The 22627-nt window shown below is 42.5% G+C and overlaps 2 protein-coding genes across 3 annotated transcripts in view; one reads left to right on the plus strand and one right to left on the minus strand.

Annotated features, from left to right (window-relative positions):
- Positions 1 to 17366, plus strand: part of TBC1D8B (TBC1 domain family member 8B) — a 28186-nt gene extending 10820 nt beyond the window's left edge. The window contains exons 7-21 of the mRNA XM_088151690.1: positions 612 to 779; positions 1478 to 1627; positions 2740 to 2890; positions 3860 to 4074; positions 5040 to 5157; positions 6006 to 6291; positions 7520 to 7649; positions 8222 to 8320; positions 8883 to 8951; positions 10082 to 10322; positions 10515 to 10580; positions 12460 to 12543; positions 13427 to 13483; positions 14099 to 14196; positions 14551 to 17366. Coding sequence (XP_088007816.1) covers positions 612 to 779; positions 1478 to 1627; positions 2740 to 2890; positions 3860 to 4074; positions 5040 to 5157; positions 6006 to 6291; positions 7520 to 7649; positions 8222 to 8320; positions 8883 to 8951; positions 10082 to 10322; positions 10515 to 10580; positions 12460 to 12543; positions 13427 to 13483; positions 14099 to 14196; positions 14551 to 14943 — 2325 coding nt within the window. The 3' untranslated portion in view covers positions 14944 to 17366. The remainder of the gene's footprint in view (positions 1 to 611; positions 780 to 1477; positions 1628 to 2739; positions 2891 to 3859; positions 4075 to 5039; positions 5158 to 6005; positions 6292 to 7519; positions 7650 to 8221; positions 8321 to 8882; positions 8952 to 10081; positions 10323 to 10514; positions 10581 to 12459; positions 12544 to 13426; positions 13484 to 14098; positions 14197 to 14550) is intronic.
- The window catches only part of LOC103047959 (neuronal PAS domain-containing protein 2-like), an 89674-nt gene continuing 84162 nt past the window's right edge, over positions 17116 to 22627 (minus strand). For both annotated transcript variants that reach the window (XM_088151691.1, XM_088151692.1), the window contains exon 22: positions 17116 to 22332. In XM_088151691.1, coding sequence (XP_088007817.1) covers positions 22165 to 22332 — 168 coding nt within the window. In that variant the 3' untranslated portion in view covers positions 17116 to 22164. The remainder of the gene's footprint in view (positions 22333 to 22627) is intronic.

Raw genomic sequence — 22627 nt, forward strand, 5'->3', positions numbered from 1 at the left:
CAAATTATACTTCTTAGAGAACACACCCTTTAATAGACAGAAACCATGCCCTGTTCAAAAGAAATACTTCCTGGCAGTAGGTAGAAGGATATTTTATAGCACAGACCTATATCCCTCCATAGAAACTGACGATGTTATGACTACAGTGTCCAGGTTGGCATCTGAGTCCTGGCACCTCAGGAAAACACAGAGATGGGGTAGGTTGGCCTACCTACACATTGCTGTTGACACAAAGGCTGGTTGTGTTCCCAACTTGCAGCAGGTTTTTTTTCTTGTCTAGCTAAGCTGAAGATTGTCTTGAATGTCAGGAGAAGCTAGTACAAAACTGGGCCACACTTGGTTAATAAAACAGGCGGCCTGGGTCATGCACCCAGGATTAGTTGAAGAGCCTGTGGTGGACTCAGTCAGTATACATAACTGGAGATACGCAGGAATTCAACAGTGAGGCCTAATGTCAAGGTTTAGACCTGGCTACGCCTACAGCAGAGCCTCATTCTGCTTCATGGATTGGGGTGTTTGAGATTCATCCATCTGACCTTGCAGGAGCTTGATCTCAGTCTGATGGCCAGCAAAGGGGCTGACGGGAGTGTTTTCTTCCCCAATGCCTGCAGGTCACAGCAGTTGAGGTAGCTGACCATGTCAACAAGGCAATCAGCATTGCTACCAAAGGACAGAGGGCGTTCCGTTTCTCTGAAGTGAGGGATTTTGAACCGCTGGTGGCGAAGCTCAGGAGCAGATGTAATGCAGCCCCAAGCCCGCAACACAGCATGAGCGCGGAGGTAATGAAAGGTGCACCCGTTCCTTGTTCGAGGTGCCTGGAAAAGGGTGCCTCGTCTCACGGGGCAGAGATCTCTTTTCTTGCCTGTATGCCTGTGGAACTCTCTGCCACCGGATGGGAGGGCAGCCACTCGCACAGAGGGCTTCTCAAAGGCCTGTTCAGGGAGGGGAAAGCTCTAAATAAGGAGAATATTAGTGTGCTAATCAAAATTGTCACTCCTGCCACTTCTCCTGCGGTAGGTGCAAATTGGGCAGGGAGAATAAATTTGGCTCCCAAAAGGGCTGGGTTTGCCCAGTGCACTTAACCAGGTTAGGGTTAGCATGATTTTGCAGCTGCATTCACACAACACGTTCATCTTGGTAAGCTTACATCTCAGTTATGGTTTTTTTTTTTTCCTTTGCTTTTCATGGCTTAGAATCGGATTAAATTTTTGGTTCAGCATGTCGTGTGAATCCAGAAAACGGGTCAGTTTGGTGACCCAATTATTTCTGATACAGGCTGAGCGATTTGACCACGCTGTTTGGAGAAGTGGGGGGGGAGTGGCGTTGCAAAATGCAGAAAGGGAGCCCCACCCTCCCATTTGCACCAATGATTGCGCTTCTGCAGAATCGAATCCTTCATTTATTTGACGTACACCCTGCCTTTCTTCTATAACAAAATTGTGCACGTTTGCTTCCGGCTTCTCGATGCCTCTTGCAGGTTGGGGTTAGCCCGGACGCCAGCCCTGTCTGGGACGACTACGAGGGGCAGCCGATGGCCAGCCACAAAGGCAGCAGTGCCACGGTTAGCACAGAAGCCCTGATGACCGTTTTTCATCCTCAGGACGCGGAGAACCTTGATTCTAAGATGGTAAGAAGAGAAACTGGTTCTCGTCAGTGGCAAGAGATCTGTTGCAGTACTTCGCTTCCTCTGTGCTTTGCTGAATTTTTCCTTTTCACGTGCGGCTTCTGCCATCTTTGTGGTATAAAGAAGGCCCTTGTCTTCCTTGTTCTCCTCTGCTTCCAGAAACATCCAACTGGGTCTCCTACCGTGGTCATTCAGATTTTTGGCTTTTGGCTTCTTTTTGTATGAATCAGCAAGTGTGTCCCTCTGCTTCAATGTGCCCCAGATGGATGGATGCAAATTTTACTCTGGGTTTATTGCAATTTGCCTTATTTCATGAAGGCCCTTCGGAGGCCTCTGTAAGGTTGCAACCCTGGAGAGAAATACTGTATTTAATCCCGCCAGTATCTTTTTGTGCATGGCCATCCATTTTCCGGTTCTCATTCCTATTAGGACGGGAGCCTCTTGATTTTCCATTCTTCTGTCTCTTTTTAAAATAAAACAAAAGAAAAACAATTTATCGTTGAACTATAACACGCCCACAAAACAGGACAGCAGTGATGATGTGATATAACATGATGCATAAGAGTGATTAATATATGCTAAAATGGGGGTGAAGGGAAGAAAAGGCTGGTTGGTATTGATATTATTCGGGTTTTGTTTTTTTTTAATGCTCAGCCTCCATTTCTTTTTTTCAGATTGTATATTGTATGTTTTAAAGGTTATTTGGATTTTATTTTTAAACTTTGTTCACCAGCCAGAGTCACTTCGGTGAGAAGGGTGGCTGCATAAATCAAAATGAGTAACTAATAGAAAAGAGAGAAAAAGATGGGGTTTTTTTCATAAAAAAGGAACATAAAAGGAAAAAAACATATATTTCAGCTACTAAAGAATGCATTCAAGAGGTGTGTTCTTCATTTGTTCTTGAAATGTCTTTGTCTTGCAAAAGTGAGAAGATAGGACAAGATGTTTTAGCATGGTCTGGATTTAATAATATCTTAAAGGATCGGGCTGGTTTGATATTTATGGGATGTGGCACAGCATGTTTTTCCTTTGACGTCCCTCATAACCATGTTGATGGTGTCCCTGGCATTTTGTGATTGTGCTTAAGAGGCTTCTTGATAACCTTGTTCCATTAGTTGAAAGAAAAAATGAAAGAGCAGTCCTGGAACATCCTTTTCATAGAGTGTGGACGGGGTGTGAGTATGTTTCGGACGAAGAAAACACGAGACCTGATTGTCAGAGGGATCCCCGAAGTGTTAAGAGGAGAACTTTGGCTTCTCTTCTCAGGTATGGTCTGTACTTGGAATCGTAGTAGTAGTAGTAGTCGTAATGGTGTAGATTACTCCATTTATATAGTGCCTTCCTTGAAAGAAATAGTACCCAGTTAGACTTTAAGGAACATCTCTAGATGATCTTTCCCAGCATACCATGATATGTTGAGTAGGGAAAAGTCCATTCACGCTCAACTCCTGGTGACCACTTGAACTTATCTGTGGCATTTTCTTGGCAACAATTCAGATGTGGTTGCCCGTTGCTTTCTTTTGGGATCCTGCACATCTTCATCATGGTCTCCGCCTCAGCCCTGGGAGTTGCTAGTGGTCTCCTATCCGTGTGCACCAAGCAGCTCCAACTCAGTGTAGCTTTCTGTGATCAGTAGCCAAGATTGTCTAGGTGGTTTTGTAAAAATGTCATAATGGTATGCGGGAATGACCTTGGGAGACAGGAGGAAGAGCCACAGCCTAGACAACTGTCATGCAAAAGGTATCTGAGTCCACCAAAGGAAAGGGGGCATGGGAAGCCTCTCAGAGGTACCCTCCTTAGTTTTCTGGAAAGTAAAAGTAAAGGAGGGGAGAAGTGCTTTCAGACTTGCAAGATTCTGTTACTGTAACTTTACAATAAAGGATGTGTTAGTACTCACGGTTTGGGCTTCATATCTGGACTACCTCAAAGGGCTGACAAGTGTTGAACCACTGCTACCATGATTAAAACAAGGGGAACCTCCTAAGAAAAGGAGTTGGGGGGTAAACCTTGATTGTGCATCCCCCAAGAATGCTTCTGGAGTTCACAGTTGGGCAGTGCACTCCTCTTACCACAGGAGCCTCTGCAGGGAGTCCATGTCAGGCACTTTCACGGGCAAGATCAGCTCTGAGTCTATCTGAGCAGACTTGTCTGTGCAGCTTTGCAAAGCTCTAGCGCTCAAGACACATGGCAGCAGTCTTTCTCCTCCTCCTCTGTGTGCACTACACCCCTGGGCAGGTGCTGTAAACGACATGGCAAGCCACCCCGGCTATTACTCGGAACTGGTTGACCAATCTTTTGGCACGTGCACCCTGGAGACGGACGAAATCGAGCGGGATCTGCGCCGCTCGCTGCCAGAGCATCCCGCGTTCCAGAGCGACACGGGCATTTCTGCCCTCCGACGGGTCCTCACTGCCTATGCCTACAGGAACCCCAAGATTGGCTATTGCCAGGTAGGCTGTGCTGCTGGACTCCAGCTTTGCTTACGTTGTCCAAACCACAGCTTGGCGTCTTTATTTGTGTGCGGGTGTGGATGTGTTTCATTATAGTACGTGTACAAATCTGAGAGGCCTCAGAAGGGTTCCGGTTGCAGTGTTTCACCTCCAGGGTTTAGAGAAGTGTTCTTGACTTTCCCCATGAAATTCTTTTTCTTGTGGCTGCTGGAGATTGACTTGGTTCCTTCTCACAAAAACAGTGGCAGCTCTGAAATTTGGTTTGCTTAAAGGGGTTTGTGCCTGAACACAAAACTCATCAACAACTTGTATCTATGGATCCTCTGCCACGTTTTTAGTGGAACAGAAAACCCTCAGCTTTGTCCCTTTTGGTGGCATCTGTTCCCTCACTCAGCTCCTGCTAATCGTCTAACGTAGTGAAATGATGGGTTAGATTTCTATCCTGCCTTTCGTTCGGGATCTCAAGGCATCATAGATAGGACTTCCTCCCCCAGGTTTTCCCCAGAACAACAGCCCAGTGAGGTAGGTTGGGCTGAAAGAAAGTAATGGACCTCAAGTTACCCAAGGTGTCTCCATGGCTGAAGGTGGCATTGAATCTGACTCTCCCTGGTCTTTATCCAACATCTTCACCCAAAATTATCCCTTGATCTCTTCTTTTCTCTGCCTACAACCACTAATGCTTCCTCATGTGCTTATTTTTTGAAGGACACCAATCTATCACCCAACCTTCCTTCCTTCCTTTTTTCTTCCTCCTAACTCACATAGTACACATGCGGCACGAAAAAAAGATATGGGTCATTGTGACAAATGGTGATTTGTTACATGTGTTCTCACGCAGGTCTTCTCAAAAATACCTTAGCTGCCCTGTGGTGGTAATAGTCATTGATGCAGAAACATAATATCAGCTAGGTTTCATTGAAAGGACTGAAGGCCAAGCAAATAATAATATACATGTTTGTTTAAAGGCCATGAATATATTGACGTCGGTGCTGCTCCTTTATGCCAAAGAAGAGGAAGCATTTTGGCTTTTGGTAGCCGTCTGCGAAAGGATGCTACCTGATTATTTCAATCGCCGAATCATCGGTACGGTTTTGCTTTCGTTGGAGTTTACTGTAATGATCACCTTCATGAGTGATGGTAGGAAATGGGGGTGTGCAGCCTTGCTCATTCTTACTACATTCTTATTAAATGGATCAGTAATTCTGATCATCTTGGCTGTTCATGTCAGTTCCCGATTTGATTTTGAAATTTGTTCTTAAAATGCTAAATTTGGCATATGGCTTTCCTTAGATCTGTTCCAATTCAAATGTCACTTGTCAAAATAATAATATAAGTAGCCCTCAGTTAATGAAGGTAATTGGGATCAGGAACTCTGTTGCTAAGCGATGTTCATAAAACTGACTTATGACGAAAGTTGTAGCAGTTCTGGTTGCTGTCGTTAAGAAAGTCCCATGTGGTGGTTAAGCGCGATGTCACATAATCGCTGTTTGCAACCTCCTGCCAGCTTCCCCATTGACTTTGCTCGTTAGAAGCCAGCAGGGAAGGTCACCAATGGCAACCATCATAATTGTGAGCCAGTTGCCAAGTGCCCGAGTTGCAATCGTGTGATTGTGGGAATGCTGAAATGGCTGCAGCTTCAAGGACCAGTTGTAAGTTGTCTTGTTCAGTGCCATTGTAACTTTGAATGGTCGCTGAACGAGTGGTCGTTAACTGAGGACTACCTGTAGAGTGTTTTCCTTTTAATGTCTTATCAGTTCTCTTGTTGTGTTTATATTTGGTAAATCCCTAATGCAATGTTGTCCAAACTTGGCCACTTTAAGATGAGTGGACTTCAACTCCCAGAATTCCCCAGCCAGCATGGGTCTACCCTGCAAATGTGCCTTTCTTTATAAATTTGCATTTGTATTTCGGTAACTAGACATCTCTTTCAGGTGCCTTAGTAGATCAGGCAGTGTTTGAGGAGCTGATCCGAGACTACTTGCCCCAGCTGACGGAGCACACGACCGACATGACTTTCTTTTCCTCCGTCTCGCTCTCCTGGTTCCTCACTCTCTTCGTCAGCGTGCTGCCGATCGAGAGCGCCGTCAACGTAGTCGACTGCTTTTTCTATGACGGGATCAAAGCCATTTTGCAGCTGGGCCTGGCGGTGCTCGACTACAACATGGACAAGTTGCTGGCTTGCAAGGACGACGCAGAAGCTGTAACAGTCCTCAACAGGTATGTGGGTTTATTGTAGCTACGGTTGTGTTTATGGCTAAGGGGTTGGGCTACGTATTGTGCAAATATGCGTGCATGGAATATGTGTGTGCACAGAGGGGTTAATGTATGCATGTGAACACATTCACACATAAAAATAGCATGCACTTGTTACAATTTTAGCTTTAACTTTTATATATATAAAAATACATGTTATAGATGTTATAGATATAGATGTGCGTGCGTACACATATTAATACATACTTCGCTTTCTTCACAGTGAACATAGTTTGCTTTATCCTCCATAGTAAGGCATGAATAAAACAGTGAAAATTACAGAAGAAATGAACCAGAAGTTAGAAATGCATAGGATACTCTCCTGATCAAAGAAATTAACTTGTTCTCTTCTGTTCAGCACCAATATAGGGTCGAGTTAGCTAAGGGTCTTTTTTTAAAACAAGACTTAAAAGAATAAAGCTACGGTTGGAGCTTAGAGAAGTTTTCTGGAGAAAACCTTTCACCCAACTGCAGAAAAGAACCTGTTCGTAGCTGACGCCTCCTTGGATTGTCTCTGCTGGAGCATCCCAAAGTGAGAACTCAGCTGCTGAGCAGAGCATTTTTAACTGGATTTTGTCATCCTTTTATGCCTTTGTTCTAAACTTGTGAACTTGCAAAATTGTAAGCCTTTGAGAAGGATTTTGCACACACACACACACACACAAATGTACGGGCATTCCATACCACAATCCTGCCCTCTATCTGGAACTGCCTTTAAGTCTGCAATTTCGCATGCTTGCATCTGTTGCTCACTGTCACACTTCTGCTGACTCTTATCCCATGCTGGAAGCTGCATGGGCTACTTATTTATGTAGATTTAGAAGGCAGCTGAGCTCCCAAATGGCTCTGGGCTGTTTACATAGTTAAAAAAGAAGGAAAAAGACAATGAAAAGCAATAAAAAGGGAAAGGCCATGTATGCCCAGTCAAGATCACCCAATACGTTTTCTTGGCCTGAGAAACAGCCCAACCTCAGGTTGGTGAGCAGGGTTTAGAAGATACATGGACCATCAGCCTAGATTGTTAAGTGTGATGACCAGCTCAGATCAGTGTGGTTCTGGATCTGCAGAGCATTATAACCACCAAGGCTCTGTATGGGGAAAGATCATCTCTGCCAATCTACAGTACTTGGGTGAATAGGTAACCCCTGTATCTCATGCCTGTTTCTCTCCTCATCCTTCTCCTTTAATCAAGGTTTTTTGAGAGTGTCACAAACAAGGACAGCCCACTCCCTCCAGCGGTACAACAGGCCTCTGGGATGAATGAAAGCAAAAACCCCCACCCCAGAGTGGACATCACTGACTTAATTCGAGAATCAAATGAGGTTCGTTCAGCACTTTCTTCTCCTTCTTTGCATTAGAAGAAAAATCAATAAGTTGCTGTATTGTAGCCTGCAAAATAAAGCAGTGGAAGGCCTTCCTCCAAAAATGAATATAAAGCAATATTAACCCCGAAGTTAATCAGGTTGGGTGGGAGAAGACTTCTCATTTATGATGATCTGTACTTCGCTTAAAAGGATTACTGAAGTCAGTAGCTACAGACTTAAAACCACTTATTCAGTTTCAGAAGTTGACAGTTGTATGTGTGTGCATGTGTTGGTATGTGCCACCCTTCCAAATGTGGATCTCAGAACTGTGTGTTGTGGTATGAAATCTTAGAAGAGTTTGGCTTTCTCCCATGACTTTGTGTGGAACTTCAAATAAGAATACCAACATTTGGAGAATTTTAATGGGATGAGCATCACAAAGTTTGGAGCAGTGATGGTGGTGGTGATGATGATGGAGGAGGAGGTGGATTTTAGAAACCTCCAGCACTAAAGGAGTTGGCTGTTTTGTGCTCTAGATGTTCTGTATTCAGCCTTTATAAGCAGTAAAATAGCTTCTTGCTCTTCTCCAGAAATATGGTGAAATCCGATTTGAGGAAGTAGAAAGCATGCGACGTCGGAATAGACTGTACGTCATCCAGACCTTGGAGATCACAACAAAGCAGAATGTGGTGAGTACGTAGTATGTTTGCCTATATCAGGATTCTGGTCACTGGCTCTGTCATGGTATTGAACATAATTTATCATTAAGTATCGTTGTTATAAGCACAGATATAATCTTATACCCAGTTAGCTAAGAGACTTCAGTTAACTAGAAGACTTATTAATTACTTTGATTCATCAGTTGAAATGTACAGCCTGGTTCACTCCCTAAAATCTAGGTTCTAAAATTTGGGGAGTGAGAGAGGATTTCTGACTCTCTGAAATTCTGGAGAAACACTGCTGGAGAATTTTTGTAAACTAGGAATTGAAAACCTATGCCCCTTCAGATGTTGAACTATAATTCCCACCATTCCAGCAACCATGGCCAGTTGGGAATTCATCTGAAGGGTCGTATTTGGACTATATAGATTGGAAAGACAGAGGTTCAACATTTTTTGACTAAGCAATTCATAGCCCTTTGTAAGTTGTAATTTACCCATCTCAAAATGAGAACCTGGAAAATAGGAACCTGAAATATAGGAACATAACACCTGATACCAACTTGATTGCTTTCCTGTTGTCTGTTCCCAGCTACGTGTTATCTCCCAAGATATGAATATCAGCCATAGCAACCTGGAAGAACTGTATGAATTATTCAAGGTAACATCTTGGTTGTCATCTGCAAAAGATCTTCATGTCCATTTGACAGTCATGACCTCTTATTAGACCTCTATAGAGTTAATGATCAAGCAAGTTGACCTGCTGAACTGATTGCAAGCAAGTTGAGCATTGAACTGTTGAAGTGTTAGGGCATTCTGAAAACAGAAGAGCCAATGTAGCTATTTCAGATGGGACGGTGTAGCAAGCTTCTAATGTGTGTTGAACAAGTTGGCATTCCAAGCGTTCTTCAGGCACTCTTGCAACTGTTGAGCATGTTACAAAAGTCAAGGAAGAAGATATAAAGGAATACGTCACCATGGCCAGGTCTGTTTTAGTCTGGTGTAGTTGGGATACCATCTAGAATAGGCAAAACTAAATTTAATATTGGCTGTCTTGTATAGAATATCATATGCATGGATGTGTTACCAGATAGTGGTTCTAAGGCAGCATGCCAGTAAGTCTCCTGATGGTCCACAAAGTAGTGTAGGTGTTCCCTGGGAAGGGTATTATAAAAAAAAAAAAATGAAAGGGCCAAATGTCTGTGAGATCACTAAATCTTGCAAGATTTTGGTATTCTTGCCTCAAATCTCCATAGGTTTCAGGCAGGAACATGAAAATCTATTGTAAAACTTTGGCAATTTTTAAAATTAAAAATAAATAATGTTTTGAGATTAGTTTGTAGTCCCACAGTGTCATCTGTAGTAAGAGCCATCAACTAAGGCAAGGAGGCCCTGTTTCAAATCCATCATCAGCCGTGGACATTCACTGGATGAGTTGGGCAATTGCTCACTTTCAGCCCAAGCTCCCTCATAGCAGCTGCTATTATGAGGATGAAAGAAAGGAAGATCCTCATGCATTAATGGGGGGAAAAGTATCCCCAGGAAAGGCAGGATATAACTCTAATAATAAACATCTGGTCATCTTTGCATTGTCCATTTCTGGACTTTCAGAGATAGCATAGTCTAAATACAGGTAAAAGTTATGAGCTGTCATAGTCAGCAGTTTTCAGCTTTAGCACTGGATAACCATACGAAAAAAAATATTTTATCTTTCCCAAAATTGCCTTGTCCCCATGTGATTTGATGACATTTTGCTATAATTTATTTGGGCCCTCCTCTTTTTTTGGTCAGAAAGAACATTTTCTCTCCTGTTATTGGAATCTGAACAGTCCAGCACTAAAACATCACGATGCCAGCCTGCCCTACCTGGACCAATATCGGATTGACTGCCAGCAATTCCGAATCTTGCATCATCTCTTGAGTCCTTGGGCACCCTGTGCCAACAGAGATTCTTTGGCCCTGTGGACCTTCCGGCTACTGGATGAGAATGTTGACGGCCTGATCAACTTCAAAGAATTTGCATCTGTTTTGGGTATGGTAACAAGTTCCCTTTCTACATGAGATCTGGCTGGTTTAGATTAATCCAGTGAGTGTGGAGCCAGTTTTCAATTGTTCCTAGCTGATAGAGGACATAGGATGTGGACATTTGATAATCTCCATTGGGTATGAACCTTCTTGAATGACCTTGTTTTTAATTTTTTTCCCTTTCCTCCCTTTTTATTAGACGTCATGTATCATGGAAGTTTTACTCATAAGCTGACGCTGCTTTTCAAATTGCACATACCTCCAGGTGAGTGCTGTGGAGGTGCCATGTTTAGTCCTTGCTTCCATGTTGCGAACCGTTCATGTCAGCTGGGACCAGAGGATCTGAGGTCAGCTCCTTCCTCAGCCAGGAAGCCCATAAACCTGGGATACCATCTCACCACCTAAAAAGCTAATCCTTTTTTTTTTTTTTAAGTAGGGGTGAATAAAGCCACAGTGGCTGGGTTCCCAGACAGGGAAGGAGATCTGAGGCACATTGGGTGAGGAGCAGTTCCTGAACATCTTCCTTGCTGTCCCTGGAATGCCTTCCCAATTCAGATTGCCATGGTTGTTTTCCACATTAAAGTGGGAAATGAGCAAATATGGAAGCTTAAACCCTAAAATAAGCTTAATACAAGAGCAAAAAAACTTCCAACAAAAGAGAAAACAAAAAATCCTAGCTTCCCTCATGGAGACCATACCACAGGCTGGTTTCTTTTCGGATTGTGTACATCTTTTGCCTTTTACTAAAGACACAACCACACCCAATTTGGGATTGTCCTTGCAGAACGAGAAAGAGGGCTCCACTTACCATAGGTTGCCCCTTAGCCAAATCCAAAGCTCAGGGATGGCCCTTCTTTGTCCCATCAGCCCTCAGGGGTCTGCCCCTGGGAGATTTTGCGAACCTCCTCCTTGCCTGAAGTCTTCACTCCACCCTTTAAGAAAGATACTGATTAGCTTCTCCCAACTTAATCAGCTGTAAGTGCGTCACAGTACAAAATGCCACACGCCTGGAGAGTTTCACTCCTGGAGAGTGTTGAGTCTCAGAAAGCTGGTATTAATAATGATTGGAATGAGATGAAAAAGAAAGGTATTCGGTGATGTGGAAAATAGGTTGAAGGATCTAGGTATCTTTCTGCTGGTGGCACTCAGGTGTACTGAACTGGCAGAGGGATGGGCAGAATGGTGAGTAGTGCACTGAGCTATTCTGAAGCCAAGGCTGGACGGTTCAGCTAGGACCATTCCCACATAACCTACAGCCAAACCTCAGCCTTGCTTCTCCATCTGTGCGATGAGAATAGTGGCCGGGACTGTACTCATGCATGCGGTCAAGCTCTGCGCACATCACTTGCTTTTATAAAGTTTAAAACCAGCCCTTATCCTTATGATTTTCTTTTTTTTTATTATGGTGTTGTAGATCTTAACACATTATATTGTTTTGATACAGTGATATTTATGCAGTATTGATTGAAGATTATTAACCCTCTACTTTTTCAATAAGTTAGACCAACATTTCTCAGCCTTCGCAACTTTAAGATGAGTGGACTTCAACTCCCAGAAATCCCCAGCCAGCATGGCTGGCTAGGGAATTTTGGGAGTTGAAGTCCACTCATCTTAAACTTGCGAAGGTTGAGAAACACTGAATTAAACTATTGGGGATAAAGAAAAGAGAAAGAGGTATTATATCAATATTATTTACAATTTTAGATGTCAGTGTTATTGACCATGACACCATTTAGCTTTTTCATCCAGAATTGAATATAACCTTAGAAAAAACCGCTGTAGATTGCATCAAAGTATTTGTTGTACTGTAAAGGTTTTGATCTTGAACTGATTACTCAGGGTTAAGATCTCCATGGTATTGTTACTGAATGGTTTCTGTACTGGTAATAAAGGAAAAAAGTAGATCAACAGAGCAAATTTAACCACAATTAAAATACCAGAGACTAAAGAAAAGAAAAAAGAGAAACAAAGAACTATTGGGTTTCTGACTTCCTCCTTTTTATGCATGTTAATTTACAATATTTATAAATGTTGGGCCCCCTTAGAAGCCAGACTGTAAGTGATTACATTTGCCATGCTGTGTGATGTATTGTATGTCATCCTTATGATTTCCAACGTCTCCTCGCCCTCTGTTCTTTCGGCAGCTTTTACCGAAGTGGAATCTCTGAGCCCTTTGAAAGGGGCTCAACTCTCTAAAGAAGAACTGATCCACTTTAGTCAATTGAGTGGTAAGGGAAGATGTTGGTTGTTGTTGTTTTTGCTTTTCACTTCTAGCTGGTAGGAAAGGAGGCAGCGAAAAAGTCACTTCACACCAGAGAGCAATTTCTAATACTGTTAATGCAGCGATGATTGTGGTCTGATCAAAGGCTTAAGTGCAGCAAAATTCTATAAAGAATTCTTGTTGCCATTGCTATCATTTCTCCTCTCCCATCTGAGATCTTTTAGACAAGCAGGAGCTAAGAGAAGGTTGGGGAAGAAGACATTTCACACCTGAAATTAAGGATCTGGGTGCACTGATATTTGTACTGTCTCTGCAAAAAAATCTGCATAGTTTAATACACTAGTATTTTTATCCCTTGTCTAGGCTGATAGGCATGTGTCCCAAGGACTGAGCTGCAGACACACGTAGTTTTATTTTCTAAGAAAGCCCCTGGAAGCTCTTCTGGAAATTAAAGTGGAGTTGACCCTTTGCAACAACCCCAGGATCCATTCTCTTAAGTAAAAGAATGCAAATTGCAAGCACTTAGAGAAGTGTTGGTGGACATGTTGGCAGTGTTGGTGTGATACTGAGGACCAGGCCATAACTCAGTGATGGAGAGCTTGCTATGCATGTACAAGTTCAATTCCTAGTATCTCTAATTAAGGATCTCAGATGGGGAAAATTCATTCTCTTGCTGTAGACCCGTGTTTCTCAACCTAGTCAACTTTAAGATGTGTGGACCAACTCCTAGAATTCTGAGAGTTAGTCCACATGTCTTAAAGTTGACCAGGTTGAGAAACACTGCTATAGACAATCAAAGTAAACAGTCCTCATCTATTGGCTGGATAATCTGTTTAGTGTCAAGGACTTTTCAGTAGTGTTTCTTTTTCCCCTCTTCTTTTTTATTCTAGTTTCTTCACCTGGAGACAAAGAGGATGCAGATGTTTTGAAGACAAGTCCTGAAAAAGGTAGCTGACCTGGGTTTAGCCAGAGGATTTGAGGTGTACAATCGAGAGCAGTCCTCCATCATGAAAGTGTCAGATGGTGTAAGGTTTGAGTCAACCTTGAACTCTGGGTCTGTTCTGTCTTAAAGACTGGTGGATTCCCAGCAGGCCCAGTTTTTAAGAAATGTAACTGTTTGAATCCGAGTTGAGGTTGACCATGGCTTGGTTTGCATATGTTACCTTTTCCTTCCAATGTACTATAGTTGGCGGTCTTTTTGAAGCTGCACTGGAGGAAATAAGGAAAGAGAAGCCAAGCTTGTTGGGGTTAACAAGAAAGCATGGTTTAACATCGCTTCCTGATATTAAGAGAATAAAGTATGAGAGTTGCAGGGCAGGTTGGCATTTAGAATGGCAGAAATATGAAAGTATTTAGTGATTTTGCAAATTGCATCACTTCACATCTAGAAGCCTGGCCTAGCTAAAGTTAAATCTTTTGATTCCCAGTGGGACATGGTGAGGCTTCAGCTGGAAACTGTAAATGCTCCAAAGTTATCCAACAGGTCTTGCTCCCTAGCAGGGGTCTTCAGGAGACAGCACAATTCACCCATTCTCTTCTGAATTTGACTTCTTCCCAAACAGGGAAAGGAAAAGTGGACATCCAGGCTTACTTGAAGCAGTGGCAAGATGAGATCCTTAAAAAGGAAGAAAGCATTAAGGATTTGCCCCGGATGAACCAGGTGAGAACTCTCCTGGAAGCAAACCCGCGTATTTTGTTCTAGTGGAGTTTTTCCCCCATTAATGCAAGTAGGGTGGATATTGCTGACAACCAGGACATCAAAATATAGCCTTCTCTGACCTGGAGACCTTCAGGTATGGTGCACTACAACTCCTAACTCCTTCCAGATGAACCATGAAGTTTGGAGAACATGGAGGTTGTTGTTCAATACATCTTCAGGGCATTTGGTGGGGAGGTCTGGCCAAGAGGCCATATTTTTTTTAAAAAAGCTACTGCAGGCATTACTTGTTCTACTGACACACACATATACCCTTGTCCTGAAAATGAAAAATGACTCTGCTTTTTCCCTCCCCAGTCCCAATTCATCCAGTTCTCCAAGACGTTGTATAACTTATTCCATGGTGATCCAGAAGAAGAGCTCCTTTTTCGTGCTATTGCCACAGTTACCAGCCTCTTGCTGAGGATGGAGGAGGTGGGACGAAAGCTCCAGAGCCCCACTTCCCCAGCCCAAAGGGTGACGTCTCCCATGGTTGGTCCTACAGCACAACCGGCCTCGCAGACTGATAGCGCAGGATCCCAAATCTCCAGCCCTGCCGGTGAGGGCTGGTCGTTTGCTTTTGAGCAGATCCTGGCCTCTTTACTAAACGAACCTGCCTTGGTGAGATTTTTTGAGAAACCAGTAGATGTCAAAGCCAAGTTAGAAAATGCTAAAGCTGCTCAGTTAAAAGCAAGAGCTTGTGTATGGTAATCACTTAGCCCCACTTCTCCTTCCTCTCTGTAGAACACTCAGAAACAGAAGGGAACGTTGAGCTTCAAGTTCATACTGAGGATTTAGCTCAATTCCCTTAATAGCAGGGTGGTTTGTGTGGTTTTATTTTTATTTTTGTGGGGTCAAGTAAGCACAGTTGCACCTAATCTTTGCATTTTAGTACACTAGACTTAAGCCACATCCAACAACACAGGGCAACTTGGAAGAAAAAACTAAATGGTCTCCTTGACAGCAGCAGATTTCCAAGTTACCACTTTTTAGGCCACTGTTTTGCTATGTTGTCTTATAGGGTGAAGTTGGCAATTTTTGCAAAGAATTTCTTCTTAATCTTGGAATATAGGTCTGCTTAGTGCGTTGAGGGCACGATTTTTGACCAGTTTAGGACACCTATTAAGGAAAGTTGTTCCTATAAATGGGGGCCAAGAATTTTTTAAAATATATATTTCTTCAAAATCTGGTTCTTTTCTTCAAAGGCATTACATGCCTCACATGAAGCTTTCTTGGCTGGTAGCGTTAAAGTTTTGCAAGTGTGCCAATGTCTCCTGCACAATTCTTCTGCTCAACATCAAAAAGTTGATGTGGTTCAATTTACAAGTAGGGAAGCTCCATCATAGTGCTGTCTTTCTCAAAGTCTGGGCACAGTAAGATTCTGAGATTCCCCCTGGAAACCATCTAGACAAGCTAACAAAAAAATAGGGACAAAAATGCCAAAATCAGCTGCTTACTCCATAAGTACAATGCTGAAGGGACTTGGAAAAAGCAGCTATTTGAATCATTCCTTTATCATTTTCCTCTTTGGATGGAGACCATCATTTCATGTGGCCCAAAATAACAAAGGTGTTTAGTGAAATGTGATGAACGCTAGTAAGGAAGTTGGATGCTATCACAGAAAACTCTTTTCCGAGTGTTGCCCAGATGGATGCTCTGCAACGTTTTATGGTTAATGCTAAGCCAGGATCTAGCAGTTACTTAAATCCTAGGAAGTGAATTATGGGTCAAGAGTAAGGGAGGCTGGAGAATCAAAGGTTGAGTCCTTCCAGCCTCAGTGAAAAGATGGATTGTGAGGCTGAAGCTAACTCATTCCCATTGGAAAATAGAACTGTGAGGTTCTATTCAGATGGAGCAAAAATCGTTCAAATTCACTCGAATTTATTTCTCAAAGACTTCTGAAGTCTTCAATGGGAATTTTTTAAAAACTCCATTGCCTTTAAAACTTTTCTCAATTTACCTTAATCTAAAGCAGCGCTTTGGTAAAATAAGCCAAGCTTTGCAGCCTTTAAGCTTAAAAGCGCTCCTATTTTTTAATGCCACTGCAACTGAGAATGGTGGCATGAGGCCTTTGCCAGATGCATACAGGTATATCTTTCAAAATCCAGTCGTTTCCTGATCTGCCAAAACCAGCTTTCTCCAATTCGATGTGCTTCTAATTAACACATCTAAGGAATATAAGAGTACCAGGCATATAAAGAGCCAGCTTTAAAGAAAGTGACTGGACCTGGACCTGGGTGATCTAATACAAGAATCCTTACCCAGTTTGAAAGTATTTTCATAACATATGGAGATAGTACCGCATACAAAAATTCAGGAAATTTTTTTTTTCTTCCTCTGCCATTCACGGCTACTATATGAACAATACATCTGAAAGATAAAAAGTGTTTATAAAGGGAAAGAAATCTAGACGGACATAGCATCTTTTTCAACAAGGTGATAAAAATGCAAAATTATGTATGTTTTGTTTTTTTTATAGTACTGTTTGCCAGTAGACCACTACAATTACTTGAGATAAATTACTTGAGATAAATATATATATATATTTATCTCAAGAGATAAATATCTCTTAAAAAATATCTCTCTTTAAAGTTTAGGATTGAATTGTCTTATAAACAAATACACATGTATATATTATTGTCCTTAAGAAAATTTCATAAATATTATTATGGTATGGAACTAGTTTACTTCTTTGTTTCCAGTATAACAAATGTTTATGAGAACGAATTTGCCAGGAATGCATTCCGCTCAACCACTCTAAGCTACTTTTAAAAATAAGCACTTTGATTTCTGCTTTGGAATGAAATATGACCCACATACCTCTTTACTTTTCGTGACAAAATGCTGAAAGTAGTCAATGAACCATCAGCCACCCAGCGAGACTTCTTAAAAGTAGAGTTTTATTTTTCTTTCAAAATAATATGTACAAATCTGCTGAAGTACCCAGGACTTGATTTAACAAGGATGGGAAGATTCCAGTCAAGGACTGCTGGTTTCTCCCCCCATCCCAGTAAGACACTTTCTTGCCTCCTCTTTTCCCATTTTACAAAATACTTTATGAATAGGAACATTTTTAAAAAGTTATCTATATTTGACATTGTACAAAATAAATTCACTATTCATTTTAAACCTTTGCTTTCTGTCCCCCCGTTGTGTTCTTTTTTCCTTTGTACACAGCTAGTATATACAATTTAAGTTAGACTGTACATCTGTCGGCCAACCAGCCTTTTAGCTTGTAAAGATGTACAGAAAGTGCAAGGCTGGATAAAGGTGCTTGTGTTTCCTCAGTGCCTGGGGTTGAACTAAAGATTTGTCTTTGTAGGTCAACCATGATGTTCATTTCCCTCAAGTTTAATCCTCCCAAGACTTCCTAGAGAATTTCTACAACATACATGTAGGCATTAATATCAAAAAGTCCATGGACCAACTCAACAAACACTGACATTGATCTGCACCCCGCCCTTTCAAATGCTAAAGATTTATAAGGTGCTACCCATTCCAAACTCTTTTCCTCAAAACAGTCAGCAGAATTAACTCCGAGTTAAACAGTCAATCTGAATGAAATGACTTAGATGCTTAGGGGAGGGGGAGAAATAAATACCTTGCTTCCTATGCATCGTTAATATAAGTGATTGGTTGTATAAGATTCTGTAGGACACTGGGTAGAAGTGGTCCAGTTCTTGGCCTTATCGTGGTTGGATGTGATGGAAGGGAAGGTCTAGTTGAGCGCTCACAATGAGATTGGACACATGCGTTTCGGGAGACACTGGCTCTGGTCCCAACATTATGCTAAGCCATCTTTTAACTGTGTTGTTCAAGCTGGAGGAAAATTATCATAGTGGTTCAGCCAATTCCCTGCTTGCTTTCCCTCCTTTACTAATTCCTCTTGCCTCATATCAAGTTGGGACACAAAACCAAACCAGTCGTAAGCCAGGGAAACCACAAACAACTATGTGTCTCCATTCACCCGTCACATGAAAATTGCAAAGCTGGATTAAAAAGGTGTTTTCTTTGGCAGTGTTTGCTTTTAGTGCTAAAAATAAACCACACGGTGCCCCAGGAATATACAGAACCTGATTACTATCTTGAATATACCATGTGGATGGGGAAACGCAATCTCTAACATCAGAACTGATCCTTCCCCTTCATCCGTGCAATTAAATGTGAGGATCTGTGACGGATTCCGTATGAATGAAATGCATGGCTTCTAAAAGGCCAGTGATATAAAATGCTTTTAAAAAGAGCCCATTTTCAAAATCCCTGCTCTCACTGTACAATTAGAAATGGCATTTTTCCTATTCCTCATCCCCGAGCACTGGCCCTTGCCATCCTAAAGGTTTAAATTCTTCAGCCTGATCTAAGACAGACACAAGGTGCGTTGGGACAGCACAACACATTGAAACACACATTCAGCAGTCCAGAAAGATGGACTCACACTGTCAGTTACCGCGCCCTTCTATCCCACCTTAACCTACCAGCTATAGCAGGGATAATTCCTAAAATGAATTGAGTGAGCCAGCCTCACCCAATATTTTCCCACGTAAAACCTGGATTAACATTCTGGTTGATGACCTGCTTCCTACCAATTTAAAGCCAGCCAACTTCTCCCATGGCATCAGTCTGTCTGGATGCGTGTAAGCTGAGCCTGGAGAATTTTCATTTCCCCATTGCCTTGAAAGGGTGAAGGGATCCCTTCCATGGGACTTCTCAGGGACTTGGAGTGGAGGGCACATTTGTGTGAGAGTCACACCCTCTAGTTTTCTATCTCCAACCCCTGCCACTGAAAACAAAGCAGGGGCAGATGGCACACTGAGGACTCCCCGGGGGGAAGAAATCTAGACTGGCCCAGGGGCAACGCTTTAAAATGTAAGGAAATACAATAGGAAGGATCATGTTTGGGCATTTGAAAGAAGCAGGTTTGCTTGCCCTCCTGTTTCCATGCTTTCCAGTTTAGTGCTTCTGTGCTCAAATGGGACATACAGGTCATCCTCATTTAGCGACTGTCTCATACAGCGACCATTCAGAGTTATGATAGCGATGAAAAAGGTACTTTACAGCCAATCCTTGCATTTATGACCTTCACAGGTCTGTAAAGCAAAGGAAAGCTGAAGGAATATCACAAGCACAGTTGCGGTTTTACTTAGTGACTGAGTCACCAGTCCCAACTGTGGTCACTAAGCGAGGACAACTTGTACCATATGCCATTTTGCTCACAGCAAAACCAGGGTATTATATAAGAGGCTGTTAGGGGTCCTATCCTGCTGCTGTGCCTGAGCTAGGCCTTCTTTATCAGAAATTATTGCTCTGGACTTGGACATGGAAAGTCTACAAAAGAGAATCAAGCCACCAAAGGATTACCCAAATCAGTTGTGTGCGTATTCCCACTTGAAAGAGAAAGTGTGTATGTGTGTGTGTTGGGTGGATTAACGCAGCCATCATCTAAAAGGACCAGAGATCAGGTGTTGCTCTTAGGTCTATTCAGCCAATCCGCTTGAAGAAAGCCATGTTCAGGATCCGTGTAAAACCATCCGAGCTCTATTTGTAACCCTGGAAGGAGCGTGAAGGATTTCAGCATACACACACCAGAAACTCTTTACTTGCCTCCTTTACCTTAACTACAAACTTCGGCCGACAAAAGAAATCTGTTGCTGGTCTTCTTGAGTCCTGAACTGTCTTGCTCTAGGGCTGTCCTCCCATCCTTGCTCCCAACAAAATTCTATCTGACATTCTTTAAATCTGGCATGTTAAATGCTGGTTCAGATGCAGCCGACCGCAAGAGAGAGAAAACAAATGCTGAGGCATTCACTGCACGGCTCCCCCGTTGGGTGAGGACGGGGGGAGGAAAGCTTTAGGAACCGGGAGGGCTCTTCAAAAGCCGTAGGGAGCTCCTGCTGAAGGCTGTTTTCTCTTTCTTGACATGAAGTCACTCATCCTTCATTCACTTCCCTGGACTCACAGACAAAGTGTGCATGGAGGCAGCATTTAACTGCAATATTTGGCATTGGTGCTTTGGGTCTGAAAAATGGCACAGAACTAAGTCTCGGGCATCCGTGGAGGAGACAGAAAAAGTCAAGCGGGCAGTCGTGATCATACAACTGAAGCCCCACCCCTTTTTACATGTGTCACACCTAACAAGGAGTAAGATTGATAGACCATGAACATCTTGACTTTTTGGGCCCCTCTTGTGGACGTCCCTGTCAAGTTCCTCTGATGTTTCCATTGTCCTTTCAGGAAAATGATGGAACAGGGAAAAATGTGCCTGTGATTCTCTATGGATATGGATATAGGAAAATCCATCGTTACCCCTTTGTTTGAGGACCCAGGGAAACTGACCTGTCCACACCCGCCTGTGCAAAGCATCTTCAGCAGTTAAGAAACTACGATCCTAGGAAGAGAGGGAAGTGCAGATTCCTCTAAAACAGTGATCTATCTGCCTGAGAATTTTTTGCACACACAGCTATACCTGAATAAACGTAGCCTGCTTTTTCTCAGTTCTATGACCCCGAACTATTATTAAACAAATGCCTTCTAACATTGGGCTGGAATGAATACATCTAGCGTGAAACAACTTTGCACTAACAGCAGCAGGTGAAAGTTTAACATCCAAAAAACAAGTACAGATGGAAATGCTAAGCTTAGAAAATAACAGATGTGCAAGCCGAGCAAAAAGTTACCGTTTTTTGTTTTTTTAAATGCCCCTTGCAATTACAAGTAGTCATTCCCTTTGGAAAAAGAGACAATCAATAAGGAATGCTTTGGTGTATTCACCACTGAAGAATAAAAAAAAAAAAAACTCTTTTTTTTAAAAAAAGTTCATAAATATATAAACACAGTTTTTTTTAAAAAACAACCATTTACAAAAATACATTTTATTGCTAACACTACTGACTTGTGACACTGCAGGATCCTTGTTAGATAGAAAACTCCACTTTGCCAAATCCCAACCCTAAGCAGCAAAACCATAAAGTTTGCTTTTATCTTTGGGTGACAAGATACCTCCCCAAATAAAGTTTAATTAGACGAGAGGAGAAAGATGAAGGATCCTGCACCCTATTTGGCTAATTTGGGAGTAGAACTAGATAAACTTTTATCTCCACTTCATAATAAAATAAAAACCAATAGAAGAATCTTTTATAGACAACTCTAACGATCAAAGGAGCTGGTGTAAAATGAAAGAATTCAGGCAAAAGTGGTATTCATAAACAGTAGCAGCATCACTCAATTATCCAGAAAGTAAGTCCGTATCAGAGAAAAAATGGAGCAGCAAGAAATTGGCTACCTAAAATAAAACCTATATACATAAATCACACACTGAACAAATGGAAATGGCAGTCTGGCAATGACCATAGCATTTCCCAGCAAAGGATCTTCCAGAAACTGCCTCCAGTACGCAGGTGCTAAACCTATCAGCATGTAAACTTGACTATGTAACAAAAAAAAAAGGACCTGCAAGCTAGAAATTCACCCACCATATTAAATATATGGCTTTACAACATGCAAACGTAGTTGCATTGAGGGCTGGCTCTCCTGCAAATTCCTATTTCTCACCACTCAAGTCAAGCTGGTTTCTTGGCCAAGCAACCACCTAGTTCTGGTCTGCCGTCAAACCCATCTTGGTGGACAGACAATTCCTTAAACAAACTTCCTCCCTCGACCTTCACAATTTCCTCCCTGTACTTCTTTTGTGGCACACAGGGTTTGAGCAGCCAAGGGTGCCAGATTTGCCTTTTGAACCGGTTTTGCTGGAGGGGTGTGGCCGGGTGGGTTTTCCAAGCAGAAAGAATGCCAGCTGTTGGTCTCCACTCCTCCTCCGTGCCTGGGCATTGCTTCTCACAGCCAGCCTTGCCTTTGGAGGAGGAACCAGCTGTCCTCCCCAGGGCTCAGCATTCACTGTTCCCCAGGTAAGCCTCACCATTGCTTTGACTTGAGACCTCAAGGCATCTGCATTTCGGGCAAGTCTTGTAAACTGCATGGCTGCCCTTGTAGGAGATGGCTTGGGGGCTGTGGGTGGTGGAAATAACCCATGGCAGTGTTCTGTTGTGGTAGGGGAGGCTGCTGGAATAAGTGTTGATTCTGGCCGGAGTCAGCTGCACTCTGCATCTGTGAAGAACAGATTATTCCACATGAATGGGCTCCAAAAAACATCTACAACTTCAGGTCATCATAGTGTTGGAAGGGAGCACTGAATGCATGCAGTAGGGAAAGGTACCAACTGCAAGTTGATCTAGGCATCCCTTAGCCTAGTGTTTTTCAACCTTGACAATTTGAAGATGTGTAAACTTCAACTCCCAGAATTCCCCAGCCAGCATGCTGGCTGGGGATTTCTGGGAGTTGAAGTCCACACGTGGACTTTTAATTGCCACTTGAACAGGTATGGGCATCACAATCAGCAGCA

Source organism: Python bivittatus, unplaced genomic scaffold, assembly GCF_059951505.1.
Source record: "Python bivittatus isolate LINGU-HERP-01145 unplaced genomic scaffold, Pbiv_v1 ctg000670_np1212, whole genome shotgun sequence".
Classification (NCBI taxonomy): Eukaryota; Metazoa; Chordata; class Lepidosauria; order Squamata; family Pythonidae; genus Python; species Python bivittatus.